The following is a 19,034-nucleotide window of genomic DNA, read 5'->3' on the forward strand; positions in this document are numbered from 1 at the left end:
AAACAGCCTTTTGTAATTCAGAAACATCATGTTTTAATGACGCAATTGTTGCTTTAAACTCCTTTTCATTTCTGGTTAAAAAAAAGTTAGCTTCGGTTGCTTTAGAAAGGTCTACAATCAATTCTTGATTGTGTTTGTGTGTGATTTCAAACTGAATTTCCTTTTCTGCATATTCTAAACACTTTGCACATTCAATAGAAGCAGAATTAGAGTCAGAGTTAGTATCACATACCTGAGAGGTTTGACCTTCTACATGAGCCATAAAGGCTGTATGAAAAGAAAAAGATCCGTCTTCAGAGAAAAATTGAGAAAGCTTCTCGGAAGTTCCAGCAGATTTCTGGCAAAGAATGGATCTCCTCTTGCATAATGCTTCAGCGTCAGCCAAGAGCTCATCAACCTCCAAATCTAAAGCATCACTTGATAAATCACCAGCATCAAGTGATTCCCCATCCATGCTCCCACTGTAACCCGAGCTATCTTCATCTTCTGAAGATTCACCAGCAGACGCGGGTTCTACAACCTTCTCAACCACTTTAACATAACATGCTGTTCCACCATTTCCTCCTTCTCCAAGCTGAAGATTCCAGTTGCAAATTTCATCAGCTTGAACAACTAATCCTCTGTGGGGATTAGTGTTTGTGGATCCAGATGTATTTCCTCCCACGGGAACAATTGATTTGTCAGAATTGTTGTTCTGTTGTTGTTGAGGCTGTCTTTGAATCCTGAAAGGATTCTGATTGCCTTGCTTAGATGGCTTCTGACATTCCCGCTTGAAATGACCCTTTTCACCACAATTAAAGCAAGTGACAGCATTCTTATCAAAACCATACTTGGTGTTGTTGTTGCTTTCCAAGTTGGTTCTCCCCGTCCTTTCCATAAACTCCTTTGCTCTTCGAATTGCACTAGCAAGAGCCCATTTGATATCCATCATCTCAAACTCTTCTTTATCCACTTGCTGATAATCTTCATTGGTTAGATTGATATTCCCAATCTGACCTGCAACTAATCCACAATAAGCACTAACCAAGGTATTCAACATCTCCATATGCTCCTTGGCTATTTCAACAGTGACCTTGGAAAAGTTGGAAGTGTCTAATATGACTGTGTTCGGATTGGAAGTGGCTTGAAAGTTTGAAGAGTTTCCATAAAACCCTTGCTGTTGCGGTTGTTGCTGCTGAGCTCTGCTTGGGTCTAAGAAAGGCGGTGGTGTGAATTGCTGAGCTGTCTGTTGTTGTTGAGAAGAAGAATCTGGTCTTGAATACATCATCGTGTATGCTGAAGGATCAAACTGATTTGTTGTGGAAGGTCCGGTGTTTGAGATGAAAGCTGTTTGAAGCTTCGCATGTTGAGAGGCTGGTTTTTCTCCACTAATACCACCTGCAATCCCATAGTACATCTCTGGATTCTGAGGAGTTATTGTTCTTTTTGCCTTTAGCTTTTCTTGTACATCTTTGTTCTCCAATTTTTGAATTAACTCATAAACGGTGATTGTGTCCAGAACACCATTTTCCTTGAGAATTTCAAGATAACCGCTCCATTTTGCTGGTAAGCTATCAGCAAATCTCTTCACCATTTCTTGTGGAGTGGCAGTGACTCTAAAAGCAAACATTTCACTCAACAGATGATGGAACCTTGTAGACAACTCTGCCAAACCCTCATTCTCCATACATGTGAAACCTTCAAACTCTTTCTTCAGCAATTCTTGCTTGATCTTCCTAGACTGAGCATTTCCTTCACATCGTAACGTGAGCATATCCCACAAGCTTTTAGTAGTCGTGCAGTAAACAAACTGGTGGTATATGTCTCTGTGAAGAGCTTGCGTGAGAATCATGAATGCTTTCTTTTCCAACTCAAATTTCTTCTTATCATCATCAGACATAGTGCTGTAAGTTTCTGGATTAGATCCTGCAACTTCCAACTCATTTTCAAATGGAGTGAAGAAACACATCCATAGATCTTGACCTTGCCCCTGAACATAAGTTCTCAGCCTTTCTTTCCACCATCCCCAATCATTGATGTGATTTAGTTTTGGCGGTTTTGTGCTTGTACCAGTTTCACTGTCGTTCTGCATCATGGCTTGAATGCTGCTGCTTTGATTTGTGACCAATGCCCATTGATTTGCAGTTATCATTGCAGCTTGAGATGGGGCAATAGCCTGCATCCATGCAGTTTTGTTGAACTCTGACGCAGATTGCGTGGCTGATGATTGCGTAGCTGATGATTGTGGAGTCAAAGTTGTTGTAGTCCACGCGGATGGATCCCACTGACCGTTTGTTCCCATTTTATAAAAATTAAAATATTAAGTGAAAATTGATTTAAAAATTTGAAAAACAAGTTTTTCTTTTTGAAAATTCAATGTTCACAAACTATGTTAATATGTGGAAATGAACAAACAGCCGAAGGATACTGGATCGAAAGACCTGAAAGACACAACTGTTAACTTAAACAGATAAGAATCGAAAGATAACACCTGTTCGAAGGATCAACAGTGTTCGAAAGATCACTGTTGAATTTTGAACAATGACTTCGAAAGATTCTCCAAGACGAAGGATCCTTATCTTTCGAAGAGTAACAGTAGCTCGAACGATGTATCCTTCGAAAAGATTCCTTGGCTCGAAAGATAGATCACAGGCTTCGAAAGATGTTCGAAGGATGGGTATCTGTCGAACCTCCTTGATCGAAAGATAATCTTTCGACTTCGAAGGATATCTTTCGATGAGCTCTGACACACTGACACAGAGTTGACAGGTTGGTGAAAAAGGTGATGGGTTGGTGCACAACTTTCGGCAGAAGGTATGTTCAGACCCAACTTTTCACCAACTCAGATTTGACTTTTGAAATATTGCCCAAAAAGGAAGCTTCTTATCCAGAAACCGGTACCGGAGTTAACCGGAATTTTGGCCGGAAATTACCAAAACTTTTTAGAACAAGATTTTAAGTTACCCAAACCTTCCCTTAACACACCCGGTTAGTTTAGAACACGTTTTTAAGGCTAAAAATGCAAGAAACACACTAAAAACGGGTGCTAAACCAAGTGAGTTTTGTCCAAACACTTCCAAAATCTTGTACAAACCCGGTTTTTAACAAGGAAAAGAGCCACGGCTCTGATACCACTTGTAGGTCCCTCGGAGGTTGAGGTTAAACCTTATCCTTGTTATGTTTAACACTCTAGCAAGTGCGGAATCCAAGCTAGAATGCAAACCGATAGTTTATATGAAAGCACAAGCAACAAAGAGAAAGAGTAGACACGCAAGATATCAAAGTTTTCTCTTGTATTTCAGTGGACACGGTTACAGCCCTTGACCAAACTGAAAATGCTCTCTACAAGACTTGGTTCACTCACACACACTGTCTAACTGCTTTCGGATGTCTCTATGTGAACTGAACCATACATGGGATATATATACCCATAACAGATTGCATGTGTCGAAGGATCAGAATGTCTGTCGAAGGATCATCTATCGACCAGAATCTCTCCGAAGGATCCATACATACCTCGAAGGATGATGTATCCTTCGAGGTCCATCTGTATCCATCGAAGGTTATCCTTCGAGGTCATCGAAGGATGTAAACTATCCTTCGATGACATCCTTCGAACACTAACAAACTTATACACTAAGTGTTGACTGTTTGGCCAAGTCAAACCAGGAGGATGGTTGACTTGGTCAAACTTACAGTCAAACACATATACAAACCAAACACAAGACGTAAACAAGACTAACAAAAGACATCGTTTTATAACATTACAAAATACAGACAAAGTACAGACACAAGTGCACCAACAAATTCCATTATGTTGATAACCAAACCATTGTTGTCTATCGACTGTTAAAAACCTCTGTTGCTTTCCAACAGACATTTGCTAATAACTGTCATCCATTATCTCCAACAGAGTTTGCCACATTGATATATGGTAAGTATCAGATGTTAGTCAACCCATGTTAAAAAGGTTAGTCAACAAAAGTTAAAAGGGTTAGTGAACATATGTTAAGAGAATAATGTTATAAACAATGAATTTATTGCTCTCATTAAAAATGAGACCTAGGAACTTGTTACTACAACATCAGATATAAACATTTTTCGCCGCATATGTTCTCAGGATAGGCTTCATGCAGAGCAAGTATCATATGCTTTCAGAAACTTCTATAGCTTTCCAACAAACATTTCCTAACAACTGTTCCTCCATTAGTCCGGACAGACGTTGCCAACTTGACAGATGTTAAGTATCATTATAGATTTTGTAAAACTTCTTTGTAAGTACTACATTAGTAGTGGTTGTACAAACTCGTTTTTCTTTATCACAGATCAAAACTTTCAACCCCTTCCTACTTTTTACCCTAGATAGAGCAACATAGAGCTGGCCATGACTAAACACTGGACGTGGAAGATACAAACCAACACGCTCCAATGATTGTCCTTGACTTTTATTTATTGTCATAGCAAAACACAGTGAAAGTGGGAATTTAAATCTTCACTTGTATTCTTTTATCAGAAGGTGTCATCTTCACTCTTGAAATCAAACTATGGTGACCTATATTAGTCCCTGTGATAATTTTTGCTTCAATCACAACTTTTCTGAGTTTCATGACTTGTAAACGTGTACCGTTACACAATGCATTTGCCTGATCAATGTTTCTGAGTAACATCACTGGAGCACCAAGTTTCAATACTAATTTATGGTTAGGTAAACCAGACAAACGAAGATTGTTTAACACATCAGGAGGAAACAATGCCATGTTAAGCTCTGATTCTTCCTCAGATTGACATACACTATCTGAACTAAAATAAATCTTCTCTTCACCAGGCAGATTCTCTAACAACTCTTTATTTGTTGAACCCACTACTTCATTAGTTGGAGTAAGAATCGCTCTTTGTTGGAAATACGTTAAATCCCACAAAAACTTATTCATGTCCGGATATGTAAATGAAATGAGCGAAGAAATAGGATTGACTTGGTCATGAATAAGTAAATCATCTGGAATTTTAATATCTACCTCACCATCATTTTCTTCACCAAGCAGACCATCACCAAGCTTTAAAATCCATTCTGCAAATTCCTTTATTTTCTTTCAAATCTATTTCCTGACATCCAACTCTTAATCTCATATTCTCAGTTAGCTTTAGTACTTGATAGTATCGCCATATATAAGAAGAATTCAAAGAAGTATTGACTTTCATTATTCTGGTACCTTTAGAGATGACCGGAAGAATTTGTTTAAAATCACCACCAAATAGAACGACCTTTCCTCCAAAACGCATGCATTCCATGTTTGGTTGACTGGAACCTTATATGTCTCTCATTGTTCTATCGAGAGCCTCGAAACAATGCTTGCGAGTCATAGGTGCTTCATCCCAAATAATCAAAGTTGCTCTTTTAATTAAATCACCTAATTCAGTATTAGGCTCTATCGAACATATTGAATCCTCATTAATGTTTGTTGGAATTATCAACCTTGAATGAGCAGTTCTACCACCATCCAGCAAAAGTGAAGCAATTCCACTGGATGCAAAATTCAATACAACTTCACCTTTCGATCGTAATGCAGCTGCAAATGTCTTCCAAAGAAACATCTTTCCAGTTCCACCATAACCATATACAAAAAAGACACCTCCATCACCTTTTTCAATTGCTTTCATAACAATTTTGTATATTCTTTCCTATTCGGCAGTTAAACACTTTACATAACCATCATGTTCCCTTTGAAGAGCTACTCTGTCATACGATAGTTCTTACATTATCAATCGATTGTTCGACGACGAAACATAATTGTCTGGAACATTTGGCATATCATCAAAATTTCTCACTGTACTCCCATTGATAAGTAGCAACTTTTCAATTTCAGATAGACAAATATTTTCAAGTTCTTCTTGTTGAAGAAGCAAATCTAAAACAAATATTGAAAAAAGTATTAGTTTTTTTCCCAACAACGGAGCTATTGTATAATATTAATGTATTTGTATATAACTTTAATAAAATAATCACATTTCCTGAAATACCAGTTATCTTTCGTTGCTGATACAGAATGTCTTCACATAACAGGGACTTCGTTTCCGCCCAAAAAACACCAGGACGAGATATCGAATTTGACAGCAGCAACATTACAAAAAAAGTCCTCAAGAAATCTCCGGTTGACCATATGCTAGCTTCTTTGACGGCATTAACATATTCCTTATCATCATCCAACAGTCCCCGTGCAAAACATGCATCTCAAAAACCTGTCCACCAACTGTTTTTATATCTTCAAAATAGGTTGGCCCCCTAATATGATTCAGTAAAATCCTTAGGTAATAACAATCACCAAGTGATGGTGGGACATAATGTATCCTCCCAACTGATCCATATGGCTGCTTTCTTCGATTCCATTTCCGATTTTTAGCTTTCCATACATAATATCTCAGAAACTAAACATACTTCAATGTCCTGGCAAATTCATCGACTTTGTTACTCTCACACCCCAACTGATGGCGGAATCATCGGGGCGCGGCACTGAGCGAAACTGATTGTCCAGGAGAATCCATAACAACTATTAATTATCATATATTAAAGGTTCATGTCCCATACCACAAACATATAAAATAAAAACAGTTATTACAGATGTTGTTCTCAAAGACAAATATCCATTCCGACAACTCAGATTTTATTTAGTTTGTTTCTAGCCTCTCCTAGCTTGATTCCATAGTAGCTAACAAGCAAAAGCATCCTAAACACATCTCACATACGTTAAAATAAAAGTCAATACACATAGTGTAAAGGTGAGCATACCAGTTTAATAGTATAATAGATAGCGAAATCGTTTTACGCATAACCAGCATGTAACATGTAGCAAGGTGAAGCTAGTAGGTTATCGACAATGAAATATGCACAGACGTGACTGCGAGTTGTAGAATGCGTAACACATATCACCATTGTGACACGTGAAGTAAAGCCCTTAACAACCCCTGTCCACGACAGGTGCTGAGTCCAAACCATAGTACTATCGTTGCTAAGGTGTCAGGCAACAATCACTGTGTAAACATAACATACAAGCATTCATCGAATAACACGTATAATATGCAATAACGGTCAGCATATAAAAGTATTTGCGTTGTGTGTTGATTGTGATTTGAATAAGTAACGTATCTAACACCCAAAAGTGCGTAAAGCAAAAAGGGTTTGAGTATACTCACAGATAGCGTTTAATAAATAAGCACCGTCTTGGATTGAAGGGAGCGCTGGAAAGTTAGCCTGATTACAGAACGATAAGGTAAGCAAAGAACGGTGCGTGAAACAGTGCGGGTGAACTGGATGACGAAGGGTCATTCGATCGGATGACAATCCGGACGGATGGTCATCCGGTCGGATGGCCATTCAGTCGGATTGTTATTCGTTTGGGATGGATGTGTTTGTGTATGATGGCTTTGAAGTTTTCGTTGTAGCATTTTAAAAACAGAGAAGTATCTCTACCTTTCAGTTCGTTCGATCGAACGGTCATCCGGACGGATGGTCATTCGATCGGATGGCGATCCGTTCCAGCGAGACTTTTCTCAAGAATAAGTTCACAGCAGGATGGTCATTCGATCGGATGGTCGTTCGATCGGATGACCATTCGTTTGTTTACTGTTGTGTATTTGAAAATTTATAAAATGTTTAAGTGTTGAGACCACAAGTCATCCGATCGGATTGTCGTTCGATCGGATGGCAATCCGATCGGATGACAGTCCGTTTGGTGACTTGTTCGTTTTTAAACTTGGAAAATTTTGTTAAGTTTAGAAAGTTTGCGGTTTGACCGAGACGGTATGAAAACGCGTTAAACAACAGAAACTCCACCAAGTCCAAGTTATCTGATCGGATGGGAATCACCCCGTCTGGTCCGTTAACTGTTCTTGATGGTGTTCATGTTCAACCCGCTAAGTCGGTTATCTCGTTGATAGAAATCAGTTCTAAGACCGATACATCACTAGAGAATGAGTGGAAGGCCTGAATGAGCTCCGATTCTATCGGTTTTGAGTTCATGAGTGTAAAAGAAATGAGAAAAGTTATGAAAACATCTTTCAACTCTTTTAATCTTTTGAAAACGTCTAGATTTAGGCGAAATCAGTGTTTAAACATGTTGAAATCTCTTAGATCTGAGTTGTTCTTGGTGGAATGAGGTCACACTTTGAAGTTCATGAGAACTCATGATGACATCATCCTAGAACAGCCCAACTCTAGCGGATTTCATGGTGAAAAGTTAAGATTTGATGGTGAAAAAGATGAAGGAGTGTGTGTAGATCAAAGATGTACAAGATTTGAGGTAGGAACTTACAAGAATCTCGAGAAATCGAGAGAAAATAGCCCAGAGTGCGCTGGTCGGACAAGAGAGCTGTCACATCACTGTTCATGATGTGACAGGTGGTATTTATAGGTGACAAAAAGGGAAAGGCGGTGCAGGGTAACGGATCGGAGGGCAGTCCGATCGGATGGTCATCCGGACGGATGACCATTCGATCGAATGGTCATTCGATCAAAGGGCTCAAGTGAGTTGGGTTTCGATGTTTCGTTTCATGCGTTGAGCGTTGCGATGCGTTGTAAGTAAGCGATGCGATAGTATTAAACAATAGTTACACAAATAACCTAAATAACACGTATCATAAAGTAAACCTTATATTTCGAGTCCGCGATGAGATTACGTTGCGATAGAGTTGCGATTGCGTTTTCGATTAATTTCCACAAACATAATGTAAACATGCACAAGTAACACATAAATAGCACACACACGTAAAACAATATTCAGAACATGCGATTCAAGTTGCTATGCGATTGCGATGCGATTAGCAATAAATAGATTAGCAATTAACATCGATTAAACTTTGATTATTACATTTACTCCACATAATACAACTGAAGTAACATAAAATAGAGTATCGATTACAAAGTCAAAGAGTACAATCAATAATTAAGCAAGGAGTGACAGATCGCATTTAGCAATCTTTTCTTCCTTTAACTTTGACTTTGACTTGTACTTTGACTTCAAAAGCGCGGGGTGTTACAGTTCCAATTCATCCACTCTTTGAACATTTCATTTTCACAGTTGGATCAGTAACAATATCACACAAATTATCATGATCGTTATACACAATACTCTGACCATCTTCACAATGAAAAGGCAATACTTCAACAGCTGGATATCTATAATATGATTTAATGACCAATCTTTTGTTTATGGACCTCTAAAAAATGTTATTTCCTTGCTACTCGGTTCTACAGTTTTTCGAGGAATCTTTATTTATTGATTTGCTCTAAATAAATCGATAAATATTAAATGCGTTATTTGAATGACATAGATATATTAAACATTGTTGGTTCATATTTGTTATCACAGTCTTTGTAAATAATGAAGTATCTGATAAAATACATTGTTTCATTGTTTCTTTGATTTTTAGATAAACATCATATCTTGGAAGATGTCTTTTTATAAATATTTGGACTCTCTTAATTCCAAAATCTTGGTAAGATTATTACATTAAAACCATTTTCTGCAGTTTTATTGTTAACGATTAATTCACATATAACACTTGCCAATACTTAAATACTTAAACTCCACAGATAATACCACAAATCTTTGCAAACAATCATTTACTCAATGAAGTTCCTGGTAATATTCTCGTTATAGAGTGTGTAAACGTGTAAGACCCATCTTAAAAATAACAGAATTTATAATGTTTAACACGCATTTATTACAAAAATGCGAGCTTACGAAAAACTTTGTTGGGTTTACGATTATACATGATCAAAATATACTAGTCATCATCTTACTGTTTAAATCTTCAAAATGTAACGTTCAAGATTTTACATATTAACTAAAACAAAATAGATCAATGTGGAAACTTGGTTTGGTGCGTTCGGTTCTTGAAAGTCACTTGATCTTCATCCGGAGTCTTGCGTGCTTTTCTCTAATGCCAAAACCAAGTTAAATGTTATTTTTGACAATGTTAGTATACGTATAAACAAGTTCTAATATCAAACAATGAAAACGGACAAAAAATACTGAAATTTGGGGTTGTCGCGCCCCGCGACAGCCGTCGTGGCACGCGACGGTGATTCAATATTGGCGTCGCGTAGCGCGACGCCCACTTTTTCACAGAATGTTGTTTCTTTTTGTGCTGCACTTGCCCAGCTACGAAAAATGGCATATAACAATTTAGAACTTGCATAACTTTCGCTATACAAGTCCGTTTTACGTAATTCTTTTTCCTACGCGCCCGTAATTAAATTACGGACCCGTTTATCAACACAATTCACATCAAAATTCTGTTTAAGAACAGTTGGCCTATGATTCAGCTCTTTGTTTATTCGACCCATTTGTTCACAAGTCCTACAACTTGTTTTATTGTCATCTCTTGTTTCCAAAGTTTTTACCAAGTCCCGGGTTTACCAACATTAGCGTTTCGCTCCCTTACCGAGAGTTGCTTACGCCTTAACAACATGCTTTGTTTTCGAGGATTTTAACATGCTCCTCTTAACAATTTGACAAGCATAATTTCTGTATTTTAATCCCCATACCAAGGGTTTATTTGCAACAAGTTTAGCGTGTCCGCTTCACTGCTTACGCTTTAACTATAATCAATCATCGAGTGATCACTCATTCACTTTGACATCTACAACTCGACATTATTTTGACCCGTTTGGATGTCGAATGGAGGCCACCATTTCAAAGACATACCAAACTCTACATTTAACCAATGTTTTGACCCGTTTTATTTGTCTAAGGCACTTCGTCACTTCCGTGACATAACGGGTCTTCCTCTTTTGCTGAATTCTAATACAACAAGCTAGAATAAATAAATAACATAATGTAACGAAACCATAGGTCGCGTACCTTTAGAGTACACCTTTGAAACGCGTATCACCTCCGGCTTGCCCGCTTGATGATCCGGATTCCTTGCCTAAAGAGTTCAATTCACAACAAATTAGAACTCTTTTTATACCCATTAACACATAATTCGTTATAATATTCAAATCTGCGTTTTCGTCCGATCTTTTACATTTTAATCCTCTCTTAGGTGTTTTAACCTTATTATATGTCACCTCAAGACTCGTAACTAACTGGGTTATCGATTCCTAGTTAGCTTGTTCTTGTTTAAATTAATACTTTATAATGAAAATATAAAGTTTTATATTTTCGGGGTGTTACAAGTCCACCCCCCCCCCTTACAAAGGGTTTCGTCCCCGAAACTAGATTACGTACCAAATAATGTAGGGTAGAGCCGTTGCATCTCCGCTTCGGATTCCCATGTGGTATCCGAACCCTTCCTGTGTTCCCATTTGACCTTTACTTGATTGATCTCTTTGTTCCTTAAGATTTTCACCTTACGATCCAAAATCGCAATCGGCTTCACCACATAGTTAAGGCTATCATCCACCTCAATGTCATCGTAGTGGATATAAGCTGTTTCGTCCGCTAGACATTTCCGAAGATGTGACACGTGGAATGTGCTATGAATTCTGCTTAATTCCTCCGGTAGTTCAAGGCGGTATGCTACCTTTCCTACTCGTTCAACAATTTTAAACGGCCCAATAAATCCCGGGCATAATTTTCCTCTTTTTCTGAACCGGATAATCCCCATCCATGGGGATACCTTAAGCATGACCTTGTCACCAACCTGAAACTCGATCGGTCTTCTCCTTTTGTCAGCATACGACTTTTGTCTATCTTGAGCCGCCTTCAAGTGTGCCCGAACCATATCAATCTTCTCATTAGTGGCTCGAACTATGTCTTTATGGGCGAGTTCACGTGGACCCACCTCATCCCAACACACTAGGGTCCGGCATCTCCTACGGTAAAGCATTTCGTACGGAGCCATCCCGATACTAGCATGGTAACTGTTATTATATGAAAATTCGACCAGTGGTAGATAAACATCCCAACTACCTCCGAAGTCGATAATACATGCCCGTAGCATGTCTTCTAATGTTTGTATTGTTCTTTCGCTCTGTCCATCCGTCTGAGGATGGTACGCGGTGCTAATGAACAATTTCGTCCCCATTTGCTCTTGGAAATCTCGCCAAAAATTTGAAGTGAATCGGGTATCTCTATCGGAAACGATGGATACCGGTACTCCGTGGCGTGCCACTATCTCATTAGTATATACTTCGGACATCTTTTCTGACGTATATGTTTCACGTATCGGGATAAAATGAGCACTCTTTGTCAGTCTGTCAACAACTACCCATATAGCATCAAATCTGCGCTTCGTCTTTGGTAGTTTGGTTAATAGGTCCATTGTAATATGTTCCCATTTCCAAACCGGAATTTCCAACGGTTGTAGTTTACCGTATGGTTTTTGGTGCTCCGCTTTGACTTGTAGACATGTCAAGCATTTTTCCACATATTTTACTACATCTGTTTTCATTCCGGGCCACTAGTAATTTTGTTTCAAGTCATTATACATCTTGGTCGCTCCCGGATGAATGCAATAACGGGATTTGTGAGCTTCATCAAGTAGAAGTTTTTTAACCCCACACGAGTTAGGAACCCATATTCTACCGAAACGTGTTTTCAAACAATTGTTGCCATCTACGAGATCCTTAAATTGGCCGACTATTCTTTCCTTCTTCCAGTTTTCCACCTTCACTGCTTCAACTTGTGCTTCTCGGATTTGTTTTAGCAAGCCCGAGGTCACAATAAGCTGCATCGATTGTACCCGTATCGGGGCATAGTCTGCCTTTCGGCTCAACGCATCTGGCACTACATTGGCTTTCCCTGGGTGGTAGGGTATCTCACAATCATAATCCTTGACTGTTTCCAACCATCGCCTCTGCCTCCTTTTTAATTCCTTCTGATCGAAGAAGTATTTTAAACTTTTATGGTCGGTAAAGATAGTACATTTTACCCCATATAAATTATGCCTCTATATTTTTAAGGCAAATACCACTGCTGCTAACTCAAGGTCATGAGTCGGGTACTTCTTTTCATGGATCTTCAGTTGCCTCGAGGCATAGGCTGTGACCTTGCCTCGTTGCATCAAAACACATCCGAGCCCCGAATGTGACGCATCCGAATAAACCACCATGTCATCGACTCCATCCGGCAACGTTAATACCAGAGCGTGAGTTAACTTTTCTTTGAGTGTTTAGAAGTCTTTCTCTTGTTCAATGCCCCATACAAATCTTTCCTCCTTGCAAGTCAATTTGGTTAACGGTAAGGCAATTTTGGAGAAATCTTGTATGAATCTCCGATAATATCCCGCGAGCCCTAAAAAGCTTCGGATTTCTGAAGGATTCTTCGGAGTGCTCCATTTTGACATGTCTTCTATTTTTTACGGATCTACTAGTACCCCGTCAGCACTAATGATATGCCCGAGAAACTGCACCTCCCGTACCCAGAAAGCGCACTTTGAGAATTTTGCATACAGCTTTTCTCGTCTGAGTGTCTCTAACACTTCTTGCAAATGGTACACATGTTCAGCTTCATTTTTCGAATATACTAGAATGTCATCGTGATGCGTGTGTAGTGTAATATTTTTTAGATAAATATTTTAAGCCCTTTTTACACTTTTTAGCCAAGTTTTAAATTTATAAAACACGATATTTACTAACACTAAACACACATATGGGCAAGTGCACCCATCGTGGACGTAGTATAGTGTTGGTAAGATACCGAGGTCGTCCAACGACACAAGAGCTTTTAGTACCGGTTTATCCTCAACGTCTAATCAAAACAAAATGTTAGAAAAAGATTTTTTTTTTAAACTAAGAAAATAAAACTAACTAAATGCTGAAAAATAAAATAAAATAAAAACAGATAGACAAGATGAATCACTTGGATCCGACTCGTGTGTTAGTATAACCTTTGATTATTTTCGCACTTTTGCACTTGTTTAAGAGATTATCTTAGTTATTGTAGTAGGCCCTTCTTTTGAAGGCGACGTTACCCTCAACCCAGTAGTTTGTGTCAGCAAGAATACAATCCTAAAGGGTCGGATTATTGAAAGATAATTAATTAAGTTATTAATGCAAATTATGGTAGGCCTCTCTTTTGGAGGTGACGTTACCCTCGACTAAGTGGTCTGAGTCAGCAGGGATACAGTCCTAAATAGCCGGGTTATAGTATTAATAGTAGTTAACTTATGAGGGGATCAAAGAGTTTGGACCCCCGCCATCCAATACCTTTGGGTATTGAATGAGGTCCTACTAAATTTGACCCAGGTCCCTTGCAGGACCTCTAAACGCTGAACAAGGGCAAGACCCTTACCAAACCGTTCCCTTAACCCCCGACCAGGTAGCCAACATACCTCCATATAGACCGTGGAGATATGAATGGTGAAAATCTTTTATTTTATATAGACTGTAAAATAATGCCAAGACACCACGGACAAACGATAAGGAAGAATCACCTTCAACATAAGCAACTAGTTATTAAAGTCATTAATACAAAACCAATTAAGAAGTGCAAAAGATTGAAAATAAAAAGTATTATACTAAACAGTTGTCTTCACCAAGTGATGTAAGAGACTTAGGCAAACATGGCCTTGATTGTCAAGAACTCTTACGATCAATCTTGGATCCCGAGACGACTTACACACTCTATGATGGACAATGGATGATGGTGGTTGGTGATGGTGTTGTGATGGTGGTGGGTGGTGGATGAAGTGTGAGAGAGGTGGTGTGCCAAGGGATGAGTTGCAATGAATCCAAGCACTCCTATTTATAGGCTGAACAGAGGCCTGGGCACGGCCCCGTGTCCGCTGGGCACGGCCCCGTGCCTGTCTGACACTATCTCTCCTCATTAATTGTAATTCGCAATTACAATTAATGCGCCTGCAGTACTTTGGGCACGCCCCCGTGTTCACTGGGCACGGCCCCGTGGTGAGCAATAGAAGCTTCTACAGGTTTGTCTTTTCTGCTGCTTCTTGGGCACGGCCCCGTGCTTGCTGAGCACGGGGCGTGTTCAGCCTTCTATCTTCCTTGTTTTGCTTGGGAGGATGCTGTCGAGGGGTCGGCCAGTCCACTTTTGTTCCCTTTCTTGTATTTATGTTAGATTTAGCTGTCTTTTTGCTTCTTTTTTAATTTGAGCTCATTTAATCCTGAAAATACAAAAGGAAGACAAAAACACACTTTTTCCAACATTAGTACTTAAAAAGGGTTAGTTTTATGCCTTATTTGATGTAATTTATTTGTTGTATTTTACACACATCAAATATCCCCACACTTGAATTTTTGCTTGTCCTCAAGCAAAACTCTTTAATATGTGGCTTACACTCCCAAATGGAATGGGTAGAAGAGAAGGTTTTGGGCTTGTCATAGAGTGTCGGGATTTTCCAAGATTGTTTAGGTTTTATTTTTACTTATTTACAATCCTATTCGTCATGATTTATTAAAAACTTTTCATAAGGTAAATCATTTATTAAGGCATTACATACCTTTCTAAAATTCCATTTATATACAAGTTCACATACCTCACGGGAGAAATCACTCACACTCGGCCGAAGGTGTATTTTTAGTGAATCACTCGAGAGCGGCATGGAACTTATTCCAACCATAAGCTTGCCAAGCAATCAATCCTCCTCCTTTTTAACTTTATACCTTTGTAAATATCAGGAGGACTTTCCGGGTGAAGGGTTAGGCTTGGGCTAAAGGTGGGTGGTTGGGTTAGTGGTTAGTAGAAAAAGGGCGAAAAGCGTAATAAGCGTCGGTTTTCGTAAAACATTTTGTTTTTGTGACTTTTTATTTTCAATGAAGTATTTATTCAAACAAGCTTTTGTTTGAGGAGCTTTGTTTGTTTATTTCTAACTTCATTGTAAAATATATATATATATAATTTTTTTTTGTCACACGAAGACCGAGCTTGTTACTAAAATAAAAGGTAAAAATATAAAGGGTTTTTTTTTTCTTTTTTTTTTTGGTGGGTAAAAGGGGTTTTGGGTTAAGAAATGAAAAGATTTAGGCTCAAAGGGGCTAACTAGGGGGAATTTTTGGGTAGGTGAAAAAAAAATAAAAATAATGGTGTTGAAAGAAAAAGGGTTAGTCCTAATGCCTCCATCATTTACTTACTTGGGTTTAAGTTGGTAAGGACCGGGAATGAATTGTTGTGGCAAGTTCTAGAGTCGTAAGAACCAAGCGGCTATTCACACAAGAAACGAAAAATGAGCATTTAGCGTAAAGATGTATATTTGTATGCTCAATAAAGGCTCAAAACTCACTTTTAATTATCGAATTTTAACTAAGCTTGTCATGCCGTTTCATAATTTTCTTATGTTGGTTCTTTTTATCACGACGCTATCGGTTGTAAACTTATAAAAATATAACCTTGTTAGTCTTAGAATTCCCAACTTAAACTTAGACAAGTAAAAAAATGAAAATTTTTGAAAAAATTTTGGGGTGATTAGCGGTTCCAATAGAGTTTTGTGTAAGGCTTGTTATTAGGACTTGCAAAATTCAAGGTTTTAGCATCCCCCCCCCCACCCCACACTTAAATTACACATTGTCCTCAATGTGTCCCAAAAATAAATTTTTAGGTTGATTGAATGTGCAAAATGGTGTTAAAAGCAAAATTTTTACGTTACTGGCAGTCTGGACACGGCCCCGTGGTGACCGGGCACGGCCCCGTGTTCAGGTGCCAGTAACAATAATTAAAGAAAAGAAACAGAAGCCTGAACACGGGGGCGTGTTCGGTGAACACGGCCCGTGTCCAGTTACCTGAACTGGGCATTTGTCTGCAGGATGTTCAGCACGGGGCCGTGTTGGCTGGGCACGACCGGTGCTGAACTTACTGTAATGGAGAAATTGTTGCCGGATGGCCTTGTTTTCGTGCATGGGGTTATGTTTCTCGTTTCCCTTGTCATCCTTGACCACCATGAGTGTGTTTTATTCCTGCAAATTAAAACTAAAAGATCAAACTTAAACTAAGGATAGTTCCGCAGATTGCCTCCGTGGTGCGCCACGTTTATAAGGGTCCTTGGCTAGACCCAAGGCAAGGTTATATGTTTTCTGAGCGGGATGTTTTGCATCCCATGTTGCACCGTCGGAGAGCATCATCCAAACTCGAATCAATAACCTTCATGTAATTGACCGGGTCATCGTCCTCTATTCTCTTCCCAACCCCGAACTTTACTTCATCATCCCCATATTTCAAAGTGAGTGTTCCGTCATTCATGTCTACCACTGCTTGTGCGGTGGCGAGAAATGGTCTCCCTAGTATGAGGGGGACTTCGGTGTCTTCTTCCATATCAAGTATGACAAAGTCGGCCGGGTAGACGAAATTGTCGACCTTGACTAGGAGATTTTCAATGACACCTTGCGGGAATTTGACAGATCGATCAGCAAGTTGTATGCTCATTTTTGTAGGACTCGTTTTTCCTAGGCCGAGTCTTTTAAACATTGATGGGGGCATGAGGTTAATGCTAGCCCCAAGGTCGGCTAGTGCATTATGAACGGGGGAGTCCCCGATCGAGCAAGGAATTGTGAAGCTTCCGGGATCGATTTTCTTTTGGGGGAGTTTGTTGAGTACGAGGGCAGAGCATTCTTCGCCTAAGTTAACTAATTGCAATGTTTCTATTTTCCTTTTATGAGTGAGGAAGTCCCTCATGAACTTAGAGTATTTAGGCATTTGGGTTAGGACGTCAATGAAAGGAATGTTGACATGCAATTGTTCTAGTAGACTTTCGAATTTTGCGAATTGCTCATTGGTCTTTTGACGGATTAACCTACCGGGGTACGGAACTCAAGGAGCCTTGGTAGGCTCTGATGAGGGAGGGGAACCCTTCTCTTGTAAGGGCGGTGTTACGGTCTCCTCGGTAGGCGGCGGGCCTTCCGTAGGACCCACGGTGCGGTTCCGTAGTGTTATGAGATGAACTTGCGCCTTTGGGTTTGTTTCGGTATTGCTTGGTAACGCGCCTTGTGGTCTCTCGGAGAAATTCTGTGCTAGTTGACTTATTTGTTTTTCGATGCTTTGAATACTAGCTTGTTGATTTCTAAAATTTGATTCTAATTGTAGAAACCTATCCGAGTTTTTCTTTTCAGTGTCGGAGATGAGGCGAGATATAGTATCTTCAAGCCTTTCTCGTCCACCTTATTGTTGAGGGAAATTTTGTGACTCATTTCTTGGTTGTTGAAAGTTTGTTCGTTGGTTTACGCTTTGTTGGTTACTACCATTGTCGGGTTCTCTCCAACCAAGGTTAGGGTGATTTCGCCATCCTTGGTTGTAGATGCCCGTTGGAGGACCCGACGGCCTAGGTCTATTATCAATGTAGTTTACCAATTCTTGTTGATCGTCTGTTTCTTTCATAAAACTCCAGTTTTCATGTGGCCCACCACACCCTTCACAAGCCATAACCGAGACCGTTTTTGTCATTTCCAATTTTTTTTATTTTTGAAGAAAGGGCCTTGATTTGGGCTTGTAAAGAAGTGCTTTCATCAACCTTATGGGCGCCCGGGGCAATGGATTTATTGCCTCGGGGAGTGTGCCACTAAAAATTGGTTTGAGCAATTTCCTCAATTTGATTATATATTTCATACGGGTGGCGATTACCTAAAAGTCCCCCGGAGCTAGAGTCAAGTGTTTGCCTTGTGTGTGGCAACAGCCCATTATAGAAAGTGGATACTTGTTGCCATATCGCAAGGCCGTGATGTGGACACTTTCGCAATAGCTCCTTGAACCTTTCCCAAGTTTCATATAAGGATTCCCCGTCCTCTTGTGAATATGTATTAATTTTAGTCATTAATTTAGCCGTTTTAGCGGGAGGGAAATACTTATATAGAAATTTTTGGGCTAGTTCATCCCAGGTGTTTACCGATCCAGCTGGGAGGGCGTTAAGCCAAGCTTTTGCTCGGTCTTTTAGTGAAAAAGGAAACATTCGGAGGCGGATGGCATCATTTGATGCTCCGTTGATCTGAAAGGTATCACATATTTCTAAGAAATTAGTAATATGTAGATGGGGATCCTCGTCCGCAAGCCCATGGAAGGTTGCAGAGTTTTGAAGCATCTGTATCAAATGCGGCCGAAGTCCGAAGTTATTGGCTTCAACATTCGGTGCATTGATAGCGGCGCCAAGATTACCTTCGGTGGGTCGTAGAT

The 19,034-nt window shown here is 39.5% G+C and overlaps 1 protein-coding gene and 1 non-coding gene across 2 annotated transcripts; one reads left to right on the forward strand and one right to left on the reverse strand.

The window, feature by feature from the left end:
• Window positions 1-4,463: 4,463 nt before the first annotated feature.
• Window positions 4,464-4,910, reverse strand: LOC110882320. The gene has a single exon (XM_022130371.1). It carries the CDS (start codon window positions 4,908-4,910, stop codon window positions 4,464-4,466), a length of 447 nt encoding a protein of 148 aa, XP_021986063.1.
• A 13,667-nt stretch (window positions 4,911-18,577) lies between these two features.
• LOC118483557 lies at window positions 18,578-18,684 on the forward strand. Its single transcript, XR_004870848.1, has one exon. It is a non-coding gene; the product is annotated as a small nucleolar RNA R71 (small nucleolar RNA).
• The last annotated feature ends 350 nt before the right edge of the window (window positions 18,685-19,034 follow it).

This window comes from Helianthus annuus, chromosome 10 (genome assembly GCF_002127325.2).
Source record: "Helianthus annuus cultivar XRQ/B chromosome 10, HanXRQr2.0-SUNRISE, whole genome shotgun sequence".
Classification (NCBI taxonomy): Eukaryota; Viridiplantae; Streptophyta; class Magnoliopsida; order Asterales; family Asteraceae; genus Helianthus; species Helianthus annuus.